General features: G+C 45.3%; 1 protein-coding gene across 1 annotated transcript in view; it reads left to right on the top strand.

The window, feature by feature from the left end:
* Positions 1-18,838, top strand: part of LOC144511908 (collagen alpha-6(VI) chain-like) — a 103,153-nt gene extending 84,315 nt beyond the window's left edge. The window contains exons 20-27 of the mRNA XM_078242364.1: positions 529-591; positions 5,558-5,608; positions 8,575-8,610; positions 8,720-8,782; positions 10,780-10,842; positions 14,155-14,187; positions 14,271-14,326; positions 18,723-18,838. Coding sequence (XP_078098490.1) covers positions 529-591; positions 5,558-5,608; positions 8,575-8,610; positions 8,720-8,782; positions 10,780-10,842; positions 14,155-14,187; positions 14,271-14,324 — 363 coding nt within the window. The 3' untranslated portion in view covers positions 14,325-14,326; positions 18,723-18,838. The remainder of the gene's footprint in view (positions 1-528; positions 592-5,557; positions 5,609-8,574; positions 8,611-8,719; positions 8,783-10,779; positions 10,843-14,154; positions 14,188-14,270; positions 14,327-18,722) is intronic.
* Positions 18,839-19,208: the final 370 nt, after the last annotated feature.

Here is a 19,208-nt window from a genome sequence, read left to right on the forward strand (position 1 = left end):
CCCACCCAGGCCCCATTCCTGTAAACCCACACGTTTACCCTGCTAATCCCCCTGACACTAAGGGGCAATTTAGCATGGCCAATCAACCTAACCTGCACATCTTTGGACTGTGGGAGGAAACCGGAGCACCCGGAGGAAACCCACGCAAAGAGAATATGCAAACTCCACACAGACAGTGACCCGAGGCGAAATTGAACCTGGGTCCGTGACGCTGTGAGGTGATAGTGCTAAGCACTGTACCACCGTGCCGCCTAAGGTTGGAAGGTTGTAAGTTCGAGCCCCAAACCAGGAAGGGACTTGAGCATAAAATGCAGAAGGACATTCCAAGTGCTGACATGAGGGCTACTGGATGAGACATTGAACCCAGTCACCCTCTGGTTCTGCTCAGTGAGCTGGCCAACATATATCCCTCACCAACATCTCTAAAACAGCTTATCTGGTCATTATCACACCGCTGCTTATGGGAACTTGCTGTGTGAAATTTGCCTGCTGAAAAGTATTAATTACCCCATGGCAATTATTTAACAGGGCGAACCTGGAACTCCAGGGGATAAGGGAGAAAGCGGATCACCAGGACCCCGTGGGTTAACGGTAAGCTGGTTTATTATTCCACCCCACCCCCCGCCCCACAAAATCTTTCTGCTCATTCTCTGGTGAAAATGTATGATGAGCGGGCGAGAAATGGAAATAATTACACGGCTCCTCCCCATTAAGTAATGTCGCCTGGAATATCCACAGGTGATCGGAGCTCCGGCTGTAACATTTCAACAGGAATTCTGGCAGGATGGTGTACTCAGCTGCTGACATCATTCCTCTAGTGGTTTTGTCAATCGTTTGATGGCAGGAGATCAGAAAGTACACTTGGAAAATCCACCCTCTGTGTCATCGAAACATGATTAACTTGTGCAGTGTGTGGTGGGGGGGGGAGGGGGGGGGGGTGGTGGACAATCAAAGTCAATCAATGTTGTGAACCCCCCCCAATCTTGCACAGTAAATTGTCTGAGGCTGAGCTACAGCGTGGAGTTTCCCTCAATGGGGGCGCGTGTCAAAAGGTCCAGAGTTGAAGGGATGCTGGCTCAACCAGTGCAAAATGGTGTCAGTTGGACAGAGCATCACAATTTAGCTGTGTGTACCTATGACTGAAGATCAACCATCGTTATTTCTGAAAGGCCCATCTGTTTCTCCTTAATTCTTTCCCTCGAGTTTCTTCCCTCGATCCTAAATTGTTGTTATGCTGGGATACAGTTCCGCAGTTTGCCTATAGCAGCTTCCAGCACATCATGTAAATGGCGATTATGACTATATGGAAATAACGAGCAGGATAAGGCCAATAGCCAGACACATTCATGTTGCAGTTATGCATAATTCCTCCACCCTCCACCCCAGTATGTTTCCATACTATCAGCAGACATGTAATCTTATAGGAGAGGCAAAATAAAATCTGAAATATTGTGGGTGTGGATGATTTGTGTTGGCTGGCTATGCAGATAGAGGAAAGATCTACGCTAGTTGGTTTGCCTTTACTTACTCTGTGCTTATTAAGTTGTGATGTTCTCTGGCAATGCCCTGCTAAAATCCACTAACAGCACAGAGGGTCATCAATGCTTCCTATCTGTACACTTCACATCGGGTCAAATCTTGTGGAGGTGATGGGGGTCTCAAGTTCTGTTTGGAGAGCTGGAAAGACCCCCACCCCTCTTTGCCTCTTTTCAAGAAGGCCTGTCACAGCATTGTGCCAGTCAGGTACTTAGTCTAGGTGGGCTATTCTGGGGGATCGAGGGTCCCCAGGGGACAGAGTCCTGCCCACTGAGAGCTGTCGACCAGTCAGAGGCTGGTAGCTTTCCTGCACTCAGCAGTGCCACCGAGAAGGTGGTGGCTGCTGCCGGTATAACACTCACCTGAGCCCTCAGATCAAGGAAGGGTGGTGAGTGATAGTAGGAAGGGGTTTGCAGGTGAGTGGGGGAAGGGGCAGGAGGGGTGGGGAGTGGGTTTGGAAGCAAGGGCAGTAGGTCACCTGCATCCTGGTGCCTGGACCCTCAATCAGGGACTGAGTGTCTTTGAGCGAGGGACTATCCCTTCTGGGAGTCTGCAAGTAGCCAGTGTTTGCTTGTCATACTCCCCAGGAGCAGTAGAATGAGGCTTGTTAATTGTCCACTAAAGGGCCTCAATTGTCCAGGGCTGTCCATAGGCCTTCCCGTCATGGACTTAATCAGAGTTGATTTAGGAAGGCAACATGGTCCCCACCTGATACCCTGCTGCTGCAATAAATACCCCCTTGTCCCACCACCAAACTCACCATGGTGGAGGGCACAAGCTTCCACCCCATTGTCTGAACTAAAGTTAAAGTTAATTTATTAGCCACAAGTAAGGCTTACATTAACATTGAAATGAAGTTACTGTGAAATTCCCCGAGTCGTCACACTCCGGCGCCTGTTCGGGTCAATGCACCCTAACCAGCATGTCTTTCAGACTGTTGGAGGAAACTGGAGCACCCGGAGGAAGCCCACACAGACACGGGGAGAATGTGCACACTCCGCATGGACAGTGACCCAAGCCCGGAATCCCTGGCGCTGTGAGGCAGCAGTGTTAACCACTGTGCCACCATGCCACCCACATATGACCTGTGTAGTTTACGCACACAGTGGGTTTGATTTACAGCCCCACCGAGGCTGGGATTGGAGGCAGGCAGAAGCTAAAAACAGTTCTGCCAGCTGGCATGTTGGGTTCCCAGCTACAACCTGCCCTGGCCAATTCTTATGAATTGACTCTGTGCCCTGTTTGAGAGCAGATTTCCACTCCATCTGACGAAGGAGCAGCACGCTCCGAAAGCTAGTGGCGTTTGCTACCAAATAAACCTGTTGGACTTTGACCTGGTGTTGTTAGACTCCTTACTACAATTCTTATGAAGGCAGGATTGGAGAGGCAGGAACCAACACGGTTCACTAAGTGCCTCTTAAGGCCAATTAAAGGAAGCTCCCTGGGATTTTCCAGTCAGCCCTCCAGGTTCCCGCACTAAAGTGAAGATCAGTTTAGCTGCCGGGAGGTGGTCCCCTGGTGGCAGAACGGTGAAGCTCACCATTCTGGGCAGGCCTGGAGGCCCACCCTCCTGCCTGGGTCTCGCAGTACTGCAGGCTGCTCTGTATCAGGGTTGCCCCTTTCTCCCAACTGCTCCCCCCAGCAGTGTCCTTGCTGTAAAATCCATTTATTAATTCCCAGAAAGAAAAGAAAATTGGTAAAACAGGGAAATAAGAACACTGGTCTGAACTGACTTTTCTTTTTGGGGAAACCAAAGTTGGAGAGAGAGAGAGGGTGCCTCCATCTTGAAGTGCTCTTTCCCTTACTTACTTAGCTTTCATTGCAACCTGCTTCACCTCGCAAGCTGCAAGCCCTGTGATTGGCCCTCAAGCTCCTGCCATCCTTAAGGATGGCGAACCCGCTCTCCAGCCACTAATCGGCCACTCTGGGAGAAATCGCAGTAAGTGTTTACCACATAGTGTGTGGGCCTGAGAGTGAGCTTCAGAAGCCTGCTGGGAAAATGCTATCTGGTATATAAGACCATAAGATATAGGCACAGAATTAGGCCATTCGGCCCATCGAGGCTGCTGCGCCATTCAGTCATGGCTGATAACTTTCTCAACCCCATTTTCCCGCCTTTTCCCCGTAACCTTTGATCCCTTTACCATTCAAGAACCTATCTTTCTCTGTCTTAAATACATTCAAAGATCTGGCCTCCACAGCCTTCTGTGACAATGAATTCCATAGATTTAGCATATTCTGGTGAATATAATATAATATAATATAATCCACTGAAGGTTTTTTGTACAGTTCAGATAGGTGTACTTTAATATTAACCCTTCCACAATGGGCAGAAGGAGGTTAAACCCCAAAAAACACAAAACATGACACCAACCGACACATCCTGTCACTACTTTTATGTCAGTAAACATTGTGGCCTGTATACCCTGCCTCGGGTAGACAGGACACTTCCTTCAGATGTCCACAGGCTCCCAAAGCACAGCTAGAATTTAACCTTAACAGCTGGAGGCTGGGTTTCCCCAAGGCTTGGGAAGCCTAGCAGTGAAATGGAGGTGGGTGCTACTTGTCCCAGGAGGTAAGTGCTACTTTACAATTCCCTGTGGCCCTCACGGAAGCCTTCGGTCTCCCATCTGCTGTTCTCAGCCTCCCCCAGTCCCCAGCTGCTGCTTCTTGCTGCTGGTTTTACCACTTGGCAAGCTGTCAGAGTGTTAACTAAATTCAGCAGGACCTATGTGCCCCTGACCTGACAACATTTCCGCCCCCACCCCGACACTCCCCCCACCCACTCTACCTTCCCCTAAACATTGGGGCCATAGGGTCTAAACCAGGAACCCCGCCCATACAATGCACCTACCCCACTCTAGAATTCTGATGAATAATTCAGTTAATGTGTTATTGTGTTCAATTATAATTTCTAACACACATGACAAGCGATAATGTAAGAATTTGCAATGCAATTGAGGAAGCATATTTTAAAAAGATGATGCTCTGCTTCCCCCTTGTGGCTATCGATAGTAACTTGATAAATAGTAAATTATATACATGTATAAAATATCCCTTACAATTACAGATTTGAAAACTTTGGACTGAGGTGTTTGGCTCATGCGTAATTAAAAAATTGCAGATGAGATGTTATCACCAATATCTTCATGATCCTTTCACATTTCCTTAACTTTGAACTGGTGTTAATGTTCCCACACTCCATTAAAACCCCAGGATTAAAATCAATCAGGACCAGGAGCACCGGTTTCCATGCTTGATTCTCCATTTTGTGTTTGCGATTACTGATCACAATCTATTCGTGTCATTGAAACAATTACAAACTAAGACGCTTTCTGTTACATCTCTTAGTACTGAACTGTTTCCTGAAAAACTAGCCAGACATAAGGGAACACGGATCTTTATTCAGTCTACTCGCACTGTGTGAGTCTCACAATATAAATATCTCTGCAGGCCTGACAGCAGCTGTGGGGAGAGAATAGAACCAAAGTTTCGAGTCTAGATGACCCTTCATCAGAGGAGGAGGGGGGGAGTGTGGTTGGAGGGTGTGGAAAGAAGGAAAGCTGGAATGGACAAGTGGAAAAATTGAAGTGAAACACCAGGAGGGAAATGGAAAGCAGTGACGGTACACAGCGATCTGCACCTTCATTTACATTCCCTTTGTCCAATTCCGCACCCCCTCACCCCTTCCCGCAACCCCAATAGTATAAATCTCTGTTGATTCTCTTTGCCCTGAACTCTGACAAAAAGTCATCCAGACTCAAAACATTGGCTCTATTCTCTTCCCACAGTTGCTGTCAGAGCTGCTGAGATTTTCCAGCATTTTCTGTTTTTGTAACTGTAATTGTTAACCCTCCTCTCGTTACGTAATATTTAACTTACAAACTGCCTGATTTTCTGACTCACACTGATCAGAAATAAGATGCTGCAGAAAGCATCAGAGAATTGTGTCGACTATTGTCAAATCCCACCAAGAAATCACAATGTTAAACAGTTCCACATGATGTTCTTTACCCCACAGGGGATGGATGGCACCAATGGAATTGGTCCTCAAGGTCGCAAAGGAAAAAAGGTAGCAAAATAAAATCATATCAGTGATGTACTTTAATCCTGCATCCAAAAACCTTGCCTTCTCTCTGTACTTCCTGTTTTAAGAACTTTACCTGTAACTATTGAATTATTATTGAGAAAAAATAGGACCTTGGTTTTTGTCAATTGCACCAGTGTGCTCCCACCCAGCTACAATCTCACACAGACACGCATACACACACATCCACCGTACTTAGCATCATCTCCCATTGGTTATGACATTTTCCACTTTCACCTCTGAAACCATGAAGTAGAATTTTACAGATGGTAAAGTTGGAATTATACAGAGGTACAGATTGTTAAAGGACTGCCTGAGGAATAAGAACAAAGAACAGTACAGCATAGGAAACAGGCCCTTCGGCCCTCCAAGCCTGTGCCACTCATTGGTCCAACTAGACCAATCGTTTGTATCCCTCCATTCCCAGGCTGCTCATGTGACTATCCAGGTAAGTCTTAAACAATGCCAGCGTGTCTGCCTCCACCACCCTACTTGGCAGCGCATTCCAGGCCCCCACCACTCTCTGTGTAAAAAACGTCTCTCTGATATCTGAGTTATACCTCGCCTCTCTCACCTTGAGCCCGTGACCCCTCGTGATCGTCACCTCCGACCTGGAAAAAAGCTTCCCACTGTTCACCCTATCTATACCCTTCATAATTTTGTACACCTCTATTAGGTCTCCCCTCATTCTCCGTCTTTCCAGGGAGAACAACCCCAGTTTACCCAATCTCTCCTCATAGCTAAGACCCTCCATACCAGGCAACATCCTGGTAAACCTTCTCTGCACTCTCTCTAAAGCCTCCACGTCCTTCTGGTAGTGCGGCGACCAGAACTGGACGCAGTACTCCAAATGTGGCCTAACCAGCGTTCTATACAGCTGCAACATCAGACTCCAGCTTTTATACTCTATACCCCATCCTATAAAGGCAAGCATACCATATGCCTTTTTCACCACCTTCTCCACCTGTGCTGCCACCTTCAAGGATTTGTGGACTTGCACACCTAGGTCCCTCTGTGTTTCTATACTCTTGATGGCTCTGCCATTTATTGTATAACTCCCCTCTACATTAGTTCTTCTAAAATGCATCACTTCGCATTTATCTGGATTAAATTCCATCTGCCATTTCTACGCCCAATTTTCCAGCTTATCTATATCCTGCTGTATTGTCCGACAATGTTCATCGCTATCCGCAAGTCCAGCCATCTTCGTGTCATCCGCAAACTTGCTGATAACACCAGTTACACCTTCTTCCAAATCATTTATATATATCACAAATAGCAGAGGTCCCAGTACAGAGCCCTGCGGAACACCACTGGTCACAGACCTCCAGCTGGAAAAAGACCCTTCGACTGCTACCCTCTGTCTCCTGTGGCCAAGCCAGTTTTCTACCCATCTAGCCACCTCTCCTTGTATCCCATGAGCCTTAACCTTCTTAACCAACCTGCCATGAGGGACTTTGTCAAATGCCTTACTGAAATCCATATAGATGACATCCACACCTTTCCTTCGTCAACCATTTTTGTCACTTCCTCAAAAAACTCCACCAAATTTGTAAGGCACGACCTCCCTCTTACAAAACCATGTGGCAGTTGCATAACATAGAGAATTATTATAGTTTAATTCACATTATGCTGATGTTATTATAAACTTGAGACGTTAGGATTATTACCAAAATGTGTTCATAAAGGAACAAGTTCTGAAAATGGCGCCGCTGGGACCACAGAGCAATCTGATTGGCCAGCAGCTCTCTAAGGTGTGACATCCTCCTCAGTGAGGGGCACAAGTTCTGTCTCCAGCCAATGAAGGCTCCATGGAATTGACTGTGCAGCAGCTGGTGTTGACCAGGACGTGTTACTCACCGACTCACCGGATGGGAATTAAAACCTAGCTAGCTTCAGAAATTCTCATGATGGGATCTGGGCAACTTTCCAGCAGGCAAGTAACCTCTGGGGCATTTTTAACAGCCCACCAGCCGGTGTCTACTGGATGAGTCAGGTCACAACAACCCTCACTTCCCTCCACCCACAATAAAAGTCTAATGAAACCATAAAGCCATTCATTCCAAGACTTTTACAATTCGGCTCATGAAAGCGAATAAATAAACTTGTTTCAGACTGTTCATGATGTAGAAAACCTACATCAGTCAACGAAAATCTTACCCATGCAAGCAAATAGAATTACTATAGAAAGTCTGCATGTGACAATGAGGAGATTGAACAAAGAACAAAGTAAAGTGCAGCACAGGAACATTCGGCCCTCCAAGCCCGTGCCGATCATGATGCCATAACTAAACTACAAAAAAAAACATTCTGCCTTATTCGGTTCATATCCCTCTGTTCCCTCCCTATTCATGAACCCATCCAGATGCCTCTTAAATGTTGCTAAAGTGCCTGCTTCCACCACCTCCTCTGGAGCGCGTTCCAGGCACCCACCACTCTCCGCGTGAAACATTTCCCCCGCACATCTCCCTTAAACTTTCCCCCTCTCACCTTGAACCTGCGGCCCCCTTGTAATTGACACTTCCACTCTGGGAAAAAACCTCTGACTATCCACCTATCATTATTATATAGACCTCTATCAGGTCTCCTCTCAGCCTCCATCTTTCCAGTAAAAGCATTTCAACCTCTCCTCATAGTCAACACCCTCGAGACCGGGCAACATCCAGGTGAAGCTTCTTTGCACTCTCTCCAAAGTTTCCACATCCTTCTGGTAGTGTGGCGACCAGAACTGCATGCAATACTCCAAATGCGGCCTAACCAAAGTTTTAGTTAGGATGGTGCAGGAAGGCTGCATTCCACCTATCTAACAATCGACAATGGGGTGTTCTGTGGTGCAAAATCAAAAGTATGATCCCTTCTCTAGCTCTGTATTACTGTGCTCACCTCAGGTAAATAAAGGTCAGTTTTGTCAAATTAGTAGGCCGTAAGATATCTTTTTTTTAATCCTACAGGGAGATCGAGGACCACAAGGTAACCTCGGCAAAAAGGTACTTTCAATGTTTATAACGAGATCTTTTTTTAAAATCTCCTAGCTTTAGATTCTTTAATGCAGAAGATGACCTGTCCCTTCTTCTATCTTTGTTACCATGGTTTTAGGGAGAAGCTGGAAAAGCTGGTCAAAGTGGAGAACCAGGAGCCAAAGGGATAAGAGGAAACAGGGTAGAAACCTCATCTAAAACCTTATACTTTTAAAGCAAATGTGATTTTTTCATTTAAATTATCAAACCGTTGTTTCAAAATGTAGCTGATTATAGCAGCCTATCTTTAATATAACAGAGAATTATTATAGTTTAATTCACATTATGTTGATGTTATTATAAACTTGAGACATAAGGATTATTACTAAAATGTGTTCATAAAGGAACAAGTTCTGTAAATGGTTTTAGAATAGTAGCATTTACAGCACAGAAGGCCATTCAGCCCATTGTACCATTGCTAGCTCTTTGAACGAGCTCTCCAATTAGTTCTAGTTGCACTTTCCCCAAAGTCCAGTGAGTATTTTTTCACAGATTTATCCGATTTCTTTTTGAAAGTGTTTATTGAACCTCCTTCCACCGCCCCCTCAGGCAGTGCAACCGTGTAAAATGAAATGTTTCAGCAAGTCCCCTCTGATTCCTTTGCCAACCATTTAAATCCATGACCTCGGGGTTACTGATCATTATTGCCAGTGAAAACGGAGAATTGGGCACTCAGCCAAAACTCCATTCACTGCCGTGGGACTGGAGATTCCTAGCCACAAGCGAGGATGGAGAATTTTGACCATTCCTTCACTGTTATTGCATCAAAATCCTGGAACTCCCTCCCTATAAGCACTGTGGGTGTACCTACACCACATGGACTGCAACGGTTCATGAAGGCAGCTCACCACCATTATAATTTGAAATATCTCTTCAGGAAATTCTCATCCTCCCCTATGCCATTCAATGGAACTGACTGTTTACAAGCTCAGAAATCATAGAATCATAGAATCCCTACAGTGCAGAAGAAGGCCATTCAGCCCATTGAGCCTGCACCGACAAAGATCCTACCCAGATCCTATCCCTGTAACCCCATATATTTACCCTGCTAATCCCCCTGACACTGATATCTATGATTCTATGATTTCTGAGCTTGTAAACAGTCAGTTTCATTGAATGGCATCGGGGAGGATGAGAATTTCCTGAAGAGATATTTCAGGAGGTGGTAACTTCGCAGTTACAGGGAACTCAGGAGGATAATAAATGGCTGGCAATCCGGTGGTTGGAAGAGGCAGGATGTGCAGGAATCCGCCAGGTGTCTTCTTGACTCAAACCTATTCTCAGCACTGATTACTATTGAAGGTGATGATACCTCAGGAAAGGGCAGTCTGGAGCATAGCCACTGCAACATGGAGCAAATAACAAAAGTTATCATTGGCCAATCCACCTAACCAGCACATCTTTGGACCCAAGCTTAAGTTTGAGGAACTGAAAGTTGAAAGTTTGAAAGTTTTTGAAAGTTTATTTATTAGTCACAATTCGGGCTTACATTAACACTGCAATGAACTTACTGTGAAAATCCCTGTAGGGACTGTAGGGACTTCCTGCACATGTGGTTATCCAGGACATATGAAGCCTGGATTTCCTACATGACTCCGGAATTGAAGCGAACGGATCTCTGCAGTCCCATCATGGTGCTTAAAATTCTATCAAATACTGTTATTTCATCCAAGGTGTGCAGGTTAGGTGGATTGGTCATGCTAAATTGCCCCTTTTTGTCTAAAGATGTAGAGGTTAGGTGGATTAACTATGGTAAATGTGTGGGGTTACAGGATGGGGAAGAGGCCTGGGTAAGATACTCTGTTAGAGTCGGTGCAAACTCAATGGGCTGAATGGCCTCCTTCTGCACTATAGGGATTCTATGATTCTATTCTTCTATGATATATATATACAATATTTTAATTTAGTATCCCCTTACTTCTGTTCATTATTTAAATCTTGGTGCACACAAAATTTGCTTTAATATTGATACCTACTACCTAATTAAAAATTAGTGAGGAATTAAGTTTCCAGTATATTAACAATATGATTAAAATAGTTACAGACGTGAGAAGCTCTAGTTCAATTAATAATCATCTATTAATCATCAACTAATAAGGTTCTCTGTGAAATAGTGTGATATGCTCACTTTCTATCTAGGGTAATTTTGGTGATTCTGGTGATCCTGGTGAACCCGGAGAGGTTGGATATTTTGGATTAAAGGTAAGATGTACAGCTATTTTACTAAGTTAATAAGGGAACATTGAAGTTAGAAGTAGTAATTGGCCATTCAGCCCTTCGAGCCTGCTCCACTATTTAATAAGATTATGGATGATCTGATTGTGGTCTCAACTGCACTTTTCCAACTGCCCCCCTCCTTCCCCCCCAAAAAAAACCCCTGTCAGCCTTGACTCCTTTGTCTAACAGAAATCTACCTTACTCAGAAATTCAATGATCCAGCCTCCTCTGCTTTCTCGGGAAGAGGATTGCACAAACTAATAACCCGAGAGAGAAAATCATTCTCCCCATCTCCGTGTTAAAACGGAGACCAATTATCCTGATACTGTGGCCCCTTGTTCTGGTCTCCCCAACAAGTGGGACAAGATCACCTCTCATTCTTCTAAACTCCAATGGGTATAGGCCCAACCTGTTCAACTTTTCGGCAGAAGATAAGCCCATCATCCCAGCAATGAGTTGAGTGAAGTTGCCATAAGTTACCAACATATAAATGCACATTGGGATACTTTTAAAAAATCACAAGAGATCTTTGTAAGTAACCTTGAATGCCCTGCTACTTGTAGTTGGAACATTTAGCCAATTATTTTCAGTGTTTTAACATCTGAATTTTCTGAACATCGGGAAATGTACAAGCAAGTGCATTGAAAAGATATTTTAAATATCTGGCAAGCAGTGATTTATCTGAAAGTTTGTTGCCTTCAATTGCTGAGATGCTAAGCTCAGCAACTCCTCCCCTAAACTCAGCAGCTCTGATCACCTTCCTCCTCTCCTTTAACCACCACCTTAAACCCCACCTCTTTGATCAAATTATTCATCTCTCCTCCTAACATCTCCATTTTTGACTATCTTTTTTCAGGAAGTCTGTGAAGCACCTGGGGGTGGCTTTTTTTTCTGTGTTAAAGGCACTTTATGAATGCAAGGTTTTGGTTAAGATACACCACACAGCGCAATAACAGGCCAGAGATATATGTTGGAGTTCTCTGATTTGTTAAAAAAACGTTTATTTACTGGTGTCACAAGTAGGTTTATATTAACACTGCAGTGAAGTTACAGTGGAAAATCCCCTACTCGTCACACTCCGCCACCTGTTTGGGTACACTGAGGGAGAATTTAGCATGACCAATGCACCTAACCAGCCCCGTCTTTCGGACTGTGGGACGAAACCCACACAGACACGAGGAGAACGTGGAGACTCCTCACAGACAGTCATCCAAGCCAGGAATCGAATCCGGGTCCCTGGCGCTGTGAGGCAGCAGTGCTAACCACTGTGCCACGGGGCCGCCCAGTGATGTTGCCACCACTGACAGTGAGAACAGAGAATTTGGCACTCAGCCAAAACTGCATTCACTGCTGCATGCATGCGTGTGTGTGTGTGTGTGCACGCATGAACGTATGCATGTGTGTTATGTCTGGGTCAGATGGGAGTAAAATTGGACTTCAGCAGTGGTTCTGTCCATGGTCAAAAAATTGACCAACATTCACTGTCCATTTTTGCATGAAGAATGATCAGTTGGGTGAGAAGGTTAGCCACAGAGGCGGAGTCATATACCAGCATCTCCAGGAGAGGAAGGGAGAAAATTGGAGCAAAATCAAATTACCCTACAACTGTCAGTATGGATGTGAAGGAGGAGGAAGATTATTTGGTTTATTGACTCCTATGCACTTATCATCCCATAGAGATATCAGCAACCCCAAAGCAAGCACATTTATACAGAATACGTTGTCATGTGTTCAGACATCTCCTAAGGGAATTGCCAAACTGTGGTTATAAGGACATAATACACCTAAGAATGAGGAAGCACCGGATGGACATAAAATTTGGATCATCTGCAGCTGATATGAGCTAAACTATCATAGAATGTGGTGGCGATCTTGAGCCCATGCTCTCTGGCTGTGGAACAGCGGCAGGGACTCCAGCAAAACCCAAAAATCGTGAATCTCACCAGCAAGATAGGGATTTTCGATTTTTGCCACCCCTTGCTGGTGACATAATCAGATTCACACGCACAAAAATGCAGGAACCTTATTTTAATAAATTCAAATATCGTTAGCAACGCCCCTTCCCCCCTGTCATACATTGACCCCTGGCTGTATTTTCAAACATGCCGACATAATTTCACATCGGTTCATCCAGATGTGAACTTGTCATGGGGCATTAAGGTGAGTAGAGCCCCGGGGGGCGGGGGGGGGGGGGGGGGGGGGTGGGCGGGATTTGGACATGACCAGGCAGTGCCATGGCACTGCCTCCTACCACTGCCCCCAACAGCATGGTGCCAACTTGGCAGTGCCAACATGTGCCACGGGTGGACCCTAATAGGTGACTCATGGAGGGGGGGTGGGAACTCATTTATTTGTGACTGTTGGAGGGGAGCTGATGTAGGAGCTGTGGGGATGCTGGCATTGACTGTTTGGGGCGGAGGGAAGGGGTCTGATGCTGCTGGCATTAACTGTTTATTGAAGGGGGGGAGAAAGAGGATGATGTTGGCATTGATCACGGTGGGAATGTCGGCTATGATTGAGGGAGTGGGGAAAGGCCCCAGACCTCTGTGGTGGGGTAGGGGGGGGTTATTTTTTAAAGAGCGCACCGATCTCAATGCAGGTGGGCTTTGCCAGCATGGTTAGACCTCACCCCTCAAAATGACGGCATGAAACACATCCCCCTGTTTTCTGATTTGATTTATTATTGGCATATGTATTAACATACAGTGAAAATTATTGTTTCTTGCGCGCTATACAGACAAAGCATACTGTTCATAGAGAAGGAAACGAGAGAGTGCAGAATGTCATGTTACAGTCATAGCTAGGGTGTAGAGAAAGATCATCTTGATGTGAGGTATGTCCATTCAAAAGTCTGACAGCAGCAGGGAAGAAGCTGTTCTTGAGTCGGTTGGTATGCGACATCAGACTTTTCTATCTTTTTCCCGACGGAAGAAGGTGGAAGAGAGTATGTCTGGGATGCGTGGGGTCCTTAATTATGCTGGTTGCTTTGCCAAGACAGCAGGAAGTGTAGATAGCGTCAATGGATGGGAGGCTTGTTTGCGTGATGTATTGTGCTACATTCACATCTTTTGTAGTTTCTTGCGGTCTTGGGCAGAGCAGGAGCCATACCAAGCTGTGATACAACCAGCAAGAATGCTTTCTCTGGTGCATCTGTAAAAGTTGGTAAGAGTCATAGCTGACATGCCAAATTTCCTTAGTACCTAGAGTACATAATACGTATAATCTCCACCCCAAAGGTCTGTAAATATCAATGAAGAAATTTGATTTTATTCTAAACCTAATTTCTGATCATTCCAGGGAAACAAAGGACCACCAGGCACTTCCTTCATGGTATGTAACCTCTATGTATCAATAGATGTTGATGCTGACAATATATTCTCTTTAATGTTTTAAATTTCATCTTTTCATTACAGCCATGTCACCTCATATCGACTGTGCGAGCCAACTGTCGTAAGTATATTTTTTAAAAGTAGCAACCATGTTAGTTTAGCCACATCTGTTCTATGAACAGCAGCTTCCTTACCAAGCAACACATTGGGCCAGATTTTCCCTTTAGACTTGGTAACCATGAGTTGGGCCATTGATAGTATTAATGAATGAAACTCTAATCCTCTTAACGCCTCTGCAACTTGTTTATATAAACAAATATGCATTGAAAAGCACAACAACATTTTACAACCCTATAAAATTGTCAATCAAGCAAAAATTGCACTCTTTATCAAGCTCTATCAACATTGCCAACAGGGCTGAGTTAATTGGTTAGTCTTGGAGGTCAGCCAAGCCTTCATACTGGGATCCTATTGGCCGGAATTCTCTGACCTCTCCTGCGGCTGGGGTTATCCAGATCCGCTGCTGTGAATACAGATTTGACTGAATGCCAAATTCTCTGTTCTCGCTGGCAGTGGGAGCGGGGCATATGAGACCGAAGAATTCCGGCTGTAGTTCCAAATTTATTTCCACAAGTCCCCAGTGAAAAATCAGTGACCAAAATCAATTTCCAAGATAAAGGGTGGGACTTTCCACCCTCCCACAGTGCATTTTCCGATGGTGAAGGCGGCTCACCATTGGCTTTTAACGAGATCTTCGGTCCCGCCGATATATCCATAGAATCCCTACAGTGCAGAAGGAGGCCATTTGGGCCATCAAGTCGAAACCAAAACAGTCCCACCCAGGCCCTATTCCCGTAACCTCACATATTTACCCTGCTAATCCCCCTACCGCTAGGGTCAATTTAGCATAGCCAATCAACCTAACCCACACATAGGGCGGCACGGTAGCGCAGTGGTTAGCACTGCTGCTTCACAGCTCCAGGGTCTCGGGTTCGATTCCCGGCTCGGGTCACTGTCTGTGTGGAGTTTGCACGTTCTCCTCGTGTTTGCGTGGGTTTCCTCCGGGTGCTCCGGTTTCCTCCCACAGTCCAAAGATGTGCGGGTTAGGTTGATTGGCCAGGTTAAAAATTGCCCCTTAGAATCCTAAAATGCGTAGATTAGAGGGATTAGCGGATAAATATGTGGGGGTAGGGCCTGGGTGGGATTGTGGTCGGTGCAGACTCGATGGGCCGAATGGCCTCCTTCTGCACTGTAGGGTTTCTATGATTTCTATGATCTTTGAACTGTGGGAGGAAACCGGAGCACCCGGAGGAAACACACACAGACACTGGGAGAATGTGCCGACTGCACACAGACAATGAGCCGAGGCCGGAATTGAACCCGGGTCCCTGGCGTTGTGAGGCAGCAGTGCTAACCATTGTGCCACCGTGCCGTATAGTGTTTTGCGTGACACACCTGTCCCACTGGCAGGAAGGGCCCAAAAATCCCACCAATGCTGTTTGTGTTCATCACAAACTAATAAAGAAGATGAATAGCTCACCATACTTTCAGGTGAAGATATAAACCAGTACACCAATCTATGCATGGAGCCAGAGGAAATAGGCAAGGTATTAAATGAGTACTTTGCATCAGTATTCGCCAAAGAGAAGGACTTGGTGGATGATGAGTCTGAGAAAGGATGTGTCGATAGTTTGAGTCATGTTAAGATCAAAAAGGAGGAGATATTGGGGTTCTTGAGAAACATTAAGGTAGACAAGTCCCCAGGGCCTGATGGGATATACCCCAGAATACTGAGAGAGGCAAGGGAGGGAATTGCTGGGGCCTTGAGAGAAATCTTTGTATCCTCACTGGCTACAGGGGAGGTCCCAGAGGATTGGAGAATAGCTAATGTTGTTCCTTTGTTTAAGAAAGGTAGCAAGAATAATCCAGGTAATTACAGGCCGGTGAGCCTTACATCAGTGATAGGGAAATTATTGGAAAGGATTCTTTGAGACAGGATTTATTCCCACTTGGAAATAAGTGGATGTATTAGTGAGAGGCAACATGGTTTTGTGAAAGGGAGGTCGTGTCTCACGAACTTGATCGAGTTTTTCGAGGAAGTGACGAAGATGATTGATGAGGGTAGGGCAGTGGATATTGTCTACATGGACTTCAGTAAGGCCTTTGACAAGGTCCCTCATGGCAGACTGGTGCAGAAGGTGAAGTCACATGGGATCAGAGGTGAGCTGGCAAGGTGGATACAAAACTGGCTCGGTCAAAGAAGACAGAGGGTAGCAGTGGAAGGGTGCATTTCTGAATGGAGGGCTGTGACAAGTGGCATTCCTCAGGGATCAGTGCTGGACCTTTGCTATTTGTAATATATGTAAATGATTTGGAGGGAAATGTAACTGGTTTGATTAGTAAGTTTGCGGACGACACAAAGGTTGGTGGATTTGCGGATAGTGATGAGGACCATCAGAGGATACAGCAGGATATAGATCGGTTGGAGACTTGGGCGGAGAGATGGCAGATGGAGTTTAATCCGGACAAATGTGAGGTAATGCATTTTGGAAGGTCTAATACAGATAGGAAACATACAGTAAATGGCAGAACGCTTAAGAGTATTGATAGGCAAAGGGATCTGGATGTACAGGTACACAGATCACTGAAAGTGGCAATGCAGGTGGAGAAGGTAGTCAAAAAGGCATACGGCATGCTTGCCTTCATTGGCCGGGGCATTGAGTTTAAAAATTGACAAGTCATGTTGCAGCTTTATAGAACCTTAGTTAGGCCGCACTTGGAATATAGTGTTCAATTCTGGTCGCCACACTACCAGAAGGATGTGGTGGATTTGGAGAGGGTACAGAAAAGATTTACCAGGATGTTGCCTGGTACGGAGGGCATTAGCTATGAGGAGAGGTTGGAAAAACTTGGTTTGTTCTCACTGGAACGACGGAGGTTGAGGGGGCGACCTGATAGAAGTCTACAAGATTATGAGAGGCGTGGACAGAGTGGATAGTCAGAAGCTTTTTCCCAGGGTGGAAGAGTCAATTACTAGGGGGCAGAGGTTTAAGGTGCGAGGGGCAAGGTTTAAAGGAGATATACGAGGCAGATCTTTTACACAGAGAGTAGTGGATGTCTGGAACTCGTTGCCGGGGGAGGTAGTGGAAGCAGATATGGTAGTGACTTTTAAGGGGCGTCTTGACAAATACATGAATAGGATGGAAATAGAGGGATATGGTCCGCGGAAGGGTAGGGAGTTTTAGTTAAGTCGGGCAGCATGGTCGTGGCAGGCTTGGAGGGCCGAAGGGCCTGTTCCTGTGCTGTAATTTTCTTTGTTCTTTGTTCTCTTTGTTTATCAGCATCTGGTACAAATTAACAATTAGCAGTGAAAATTTCCCAAGCTGTAACACCTCAACAAATGAACTCAGTTTAAATTCAAGCAGGGTAATAATCGGAACATAGGAATTAGGAGCAGAAGTAGCAAATTCAGCCCTTCGAACCTGCTCTGCCATTCGATCAGATCGTGGCTGATCTCTCCCTGATCCCAAATCCAACTCCCCACCTGTTCCCCATATCCCTTTATCCTATCAGAAATATATCCATCTCCTTCTTGAAACCATTCAACGATTCAGACTCCACCGCGCTATGGGGCAGCGAGTTCCACAAATTCACCACCCTCTGTGAGAAGTAGTTCCTCCTCATCTCAGTTTTAAATCCACCACCTCTCAACCTATACCTGTGACCTCTTGTTCGAGATTGCCCCATAGGAGGAAACATTTGGTCTGCATTTATTTTACCAATCCCGTTTAAAATGTTGTATACCTCGATCAGATCTCCTCTCATATTTCTAAACTCCAGCGAGTATAAGCCCAAACTGTTTCATCTTTCCTCATATGTTGACTCTTTCATCCCCAGAATCAATCTGGTGAACCTCCTCTGAACTGCCTCCAACGCCCCCACAACCTTCCTCAAATAAGGGGACCAAAACTGGACACAATACTCCAGATGTGGTCTCAACAACACCCTGTACAATTGCAACAACACTTTTCTACTTTCATAATCCAGTCCTTTTGCATTAAATGCCAACATCCATTCACCTTTTTTATTACATACTGAACCCGCATACCGACTTTCTGAGATAATGGTCGAATAAAAGCAAAATACTGCGGGGGGCGGGTGCTGGAATCTGAAACAAGAACAGCAGGTCTGACAGCATCTGTGGAGAGAGAATAGAGTCAACGTTTCGACTCAGGATGAACCTCCGTCACAGATCTGACTCAAAACATTGGCTCTATTCTTTCCCCACAGATGCTGTGAGACCTGCTGAGATTTTCCAGCATTTTCTGTTTTGTAATAATGATGGAATATCGATCAAACTGTAAATGGTGTGCCCTCAACAATTAATTTTCTTTTTATCCCTTTTTCTTTCCCTGTAGCTTGTTGTTCACGAAGTAAGTAACACTTATTGAGCTTTGCAACGACCATAGTTTTAAACTGATCTGTTGCTTAAACGCTGTTCTGAATTATTAATGGCTTTTGAATTGTTCTAGGAAGGGGAGAGTGTCCCCCGTATCCCACTGAGTTGGCGTTTGCTCTGGACTTGTCTACAGATGTCACACTAGCCAGATTCGAAAGGATGAAAGGAATTGTAATTAATTTACTGCAGAACATTAACATCGCCGAAAGCAACTGTCCCATTGGGGCTCGTGTGGCGGTGCTTACGTACAATAATGTAGCGAGACCTTTCATTCGATTTTCAGACTTTAAAAAGAAACAGTTACTTCTGCAGGAAATAGAAGAGCTGGCACATGAACGATCAACCAGAAGGCGGAATATTGGCGTTGGTATGCAGTTTGTTGCAAGAAATACTTTCAAACGAGTTCGCAATGGTATCCTAGTGAGGAAAATCGCGGTGTTTTTCACTAACGGAGGGTCCAAAGACACCAACTCCATAGCTGCAGCTGCCGCCCTATTCAGTGGTTCAGATATCATTCCAGTCATCATCTCCTTCAAAGACATCCCGGAAATAAAACGAGCTTT

This window comes from Mustelus asterias, chromosome 2 (assembly GCF_964213995.1).
Source record: "Mustelus asterias chromosome 2, sMusAst1.hap1.1, whole genome shotgun sequence".
NCBI classification, from domain to species: Eukaryota; Metazoa; Chordata; class Chondrichthyes; order Carcharhiniformes; family Triakidae; genus Mustelus; species Mustelus asterias.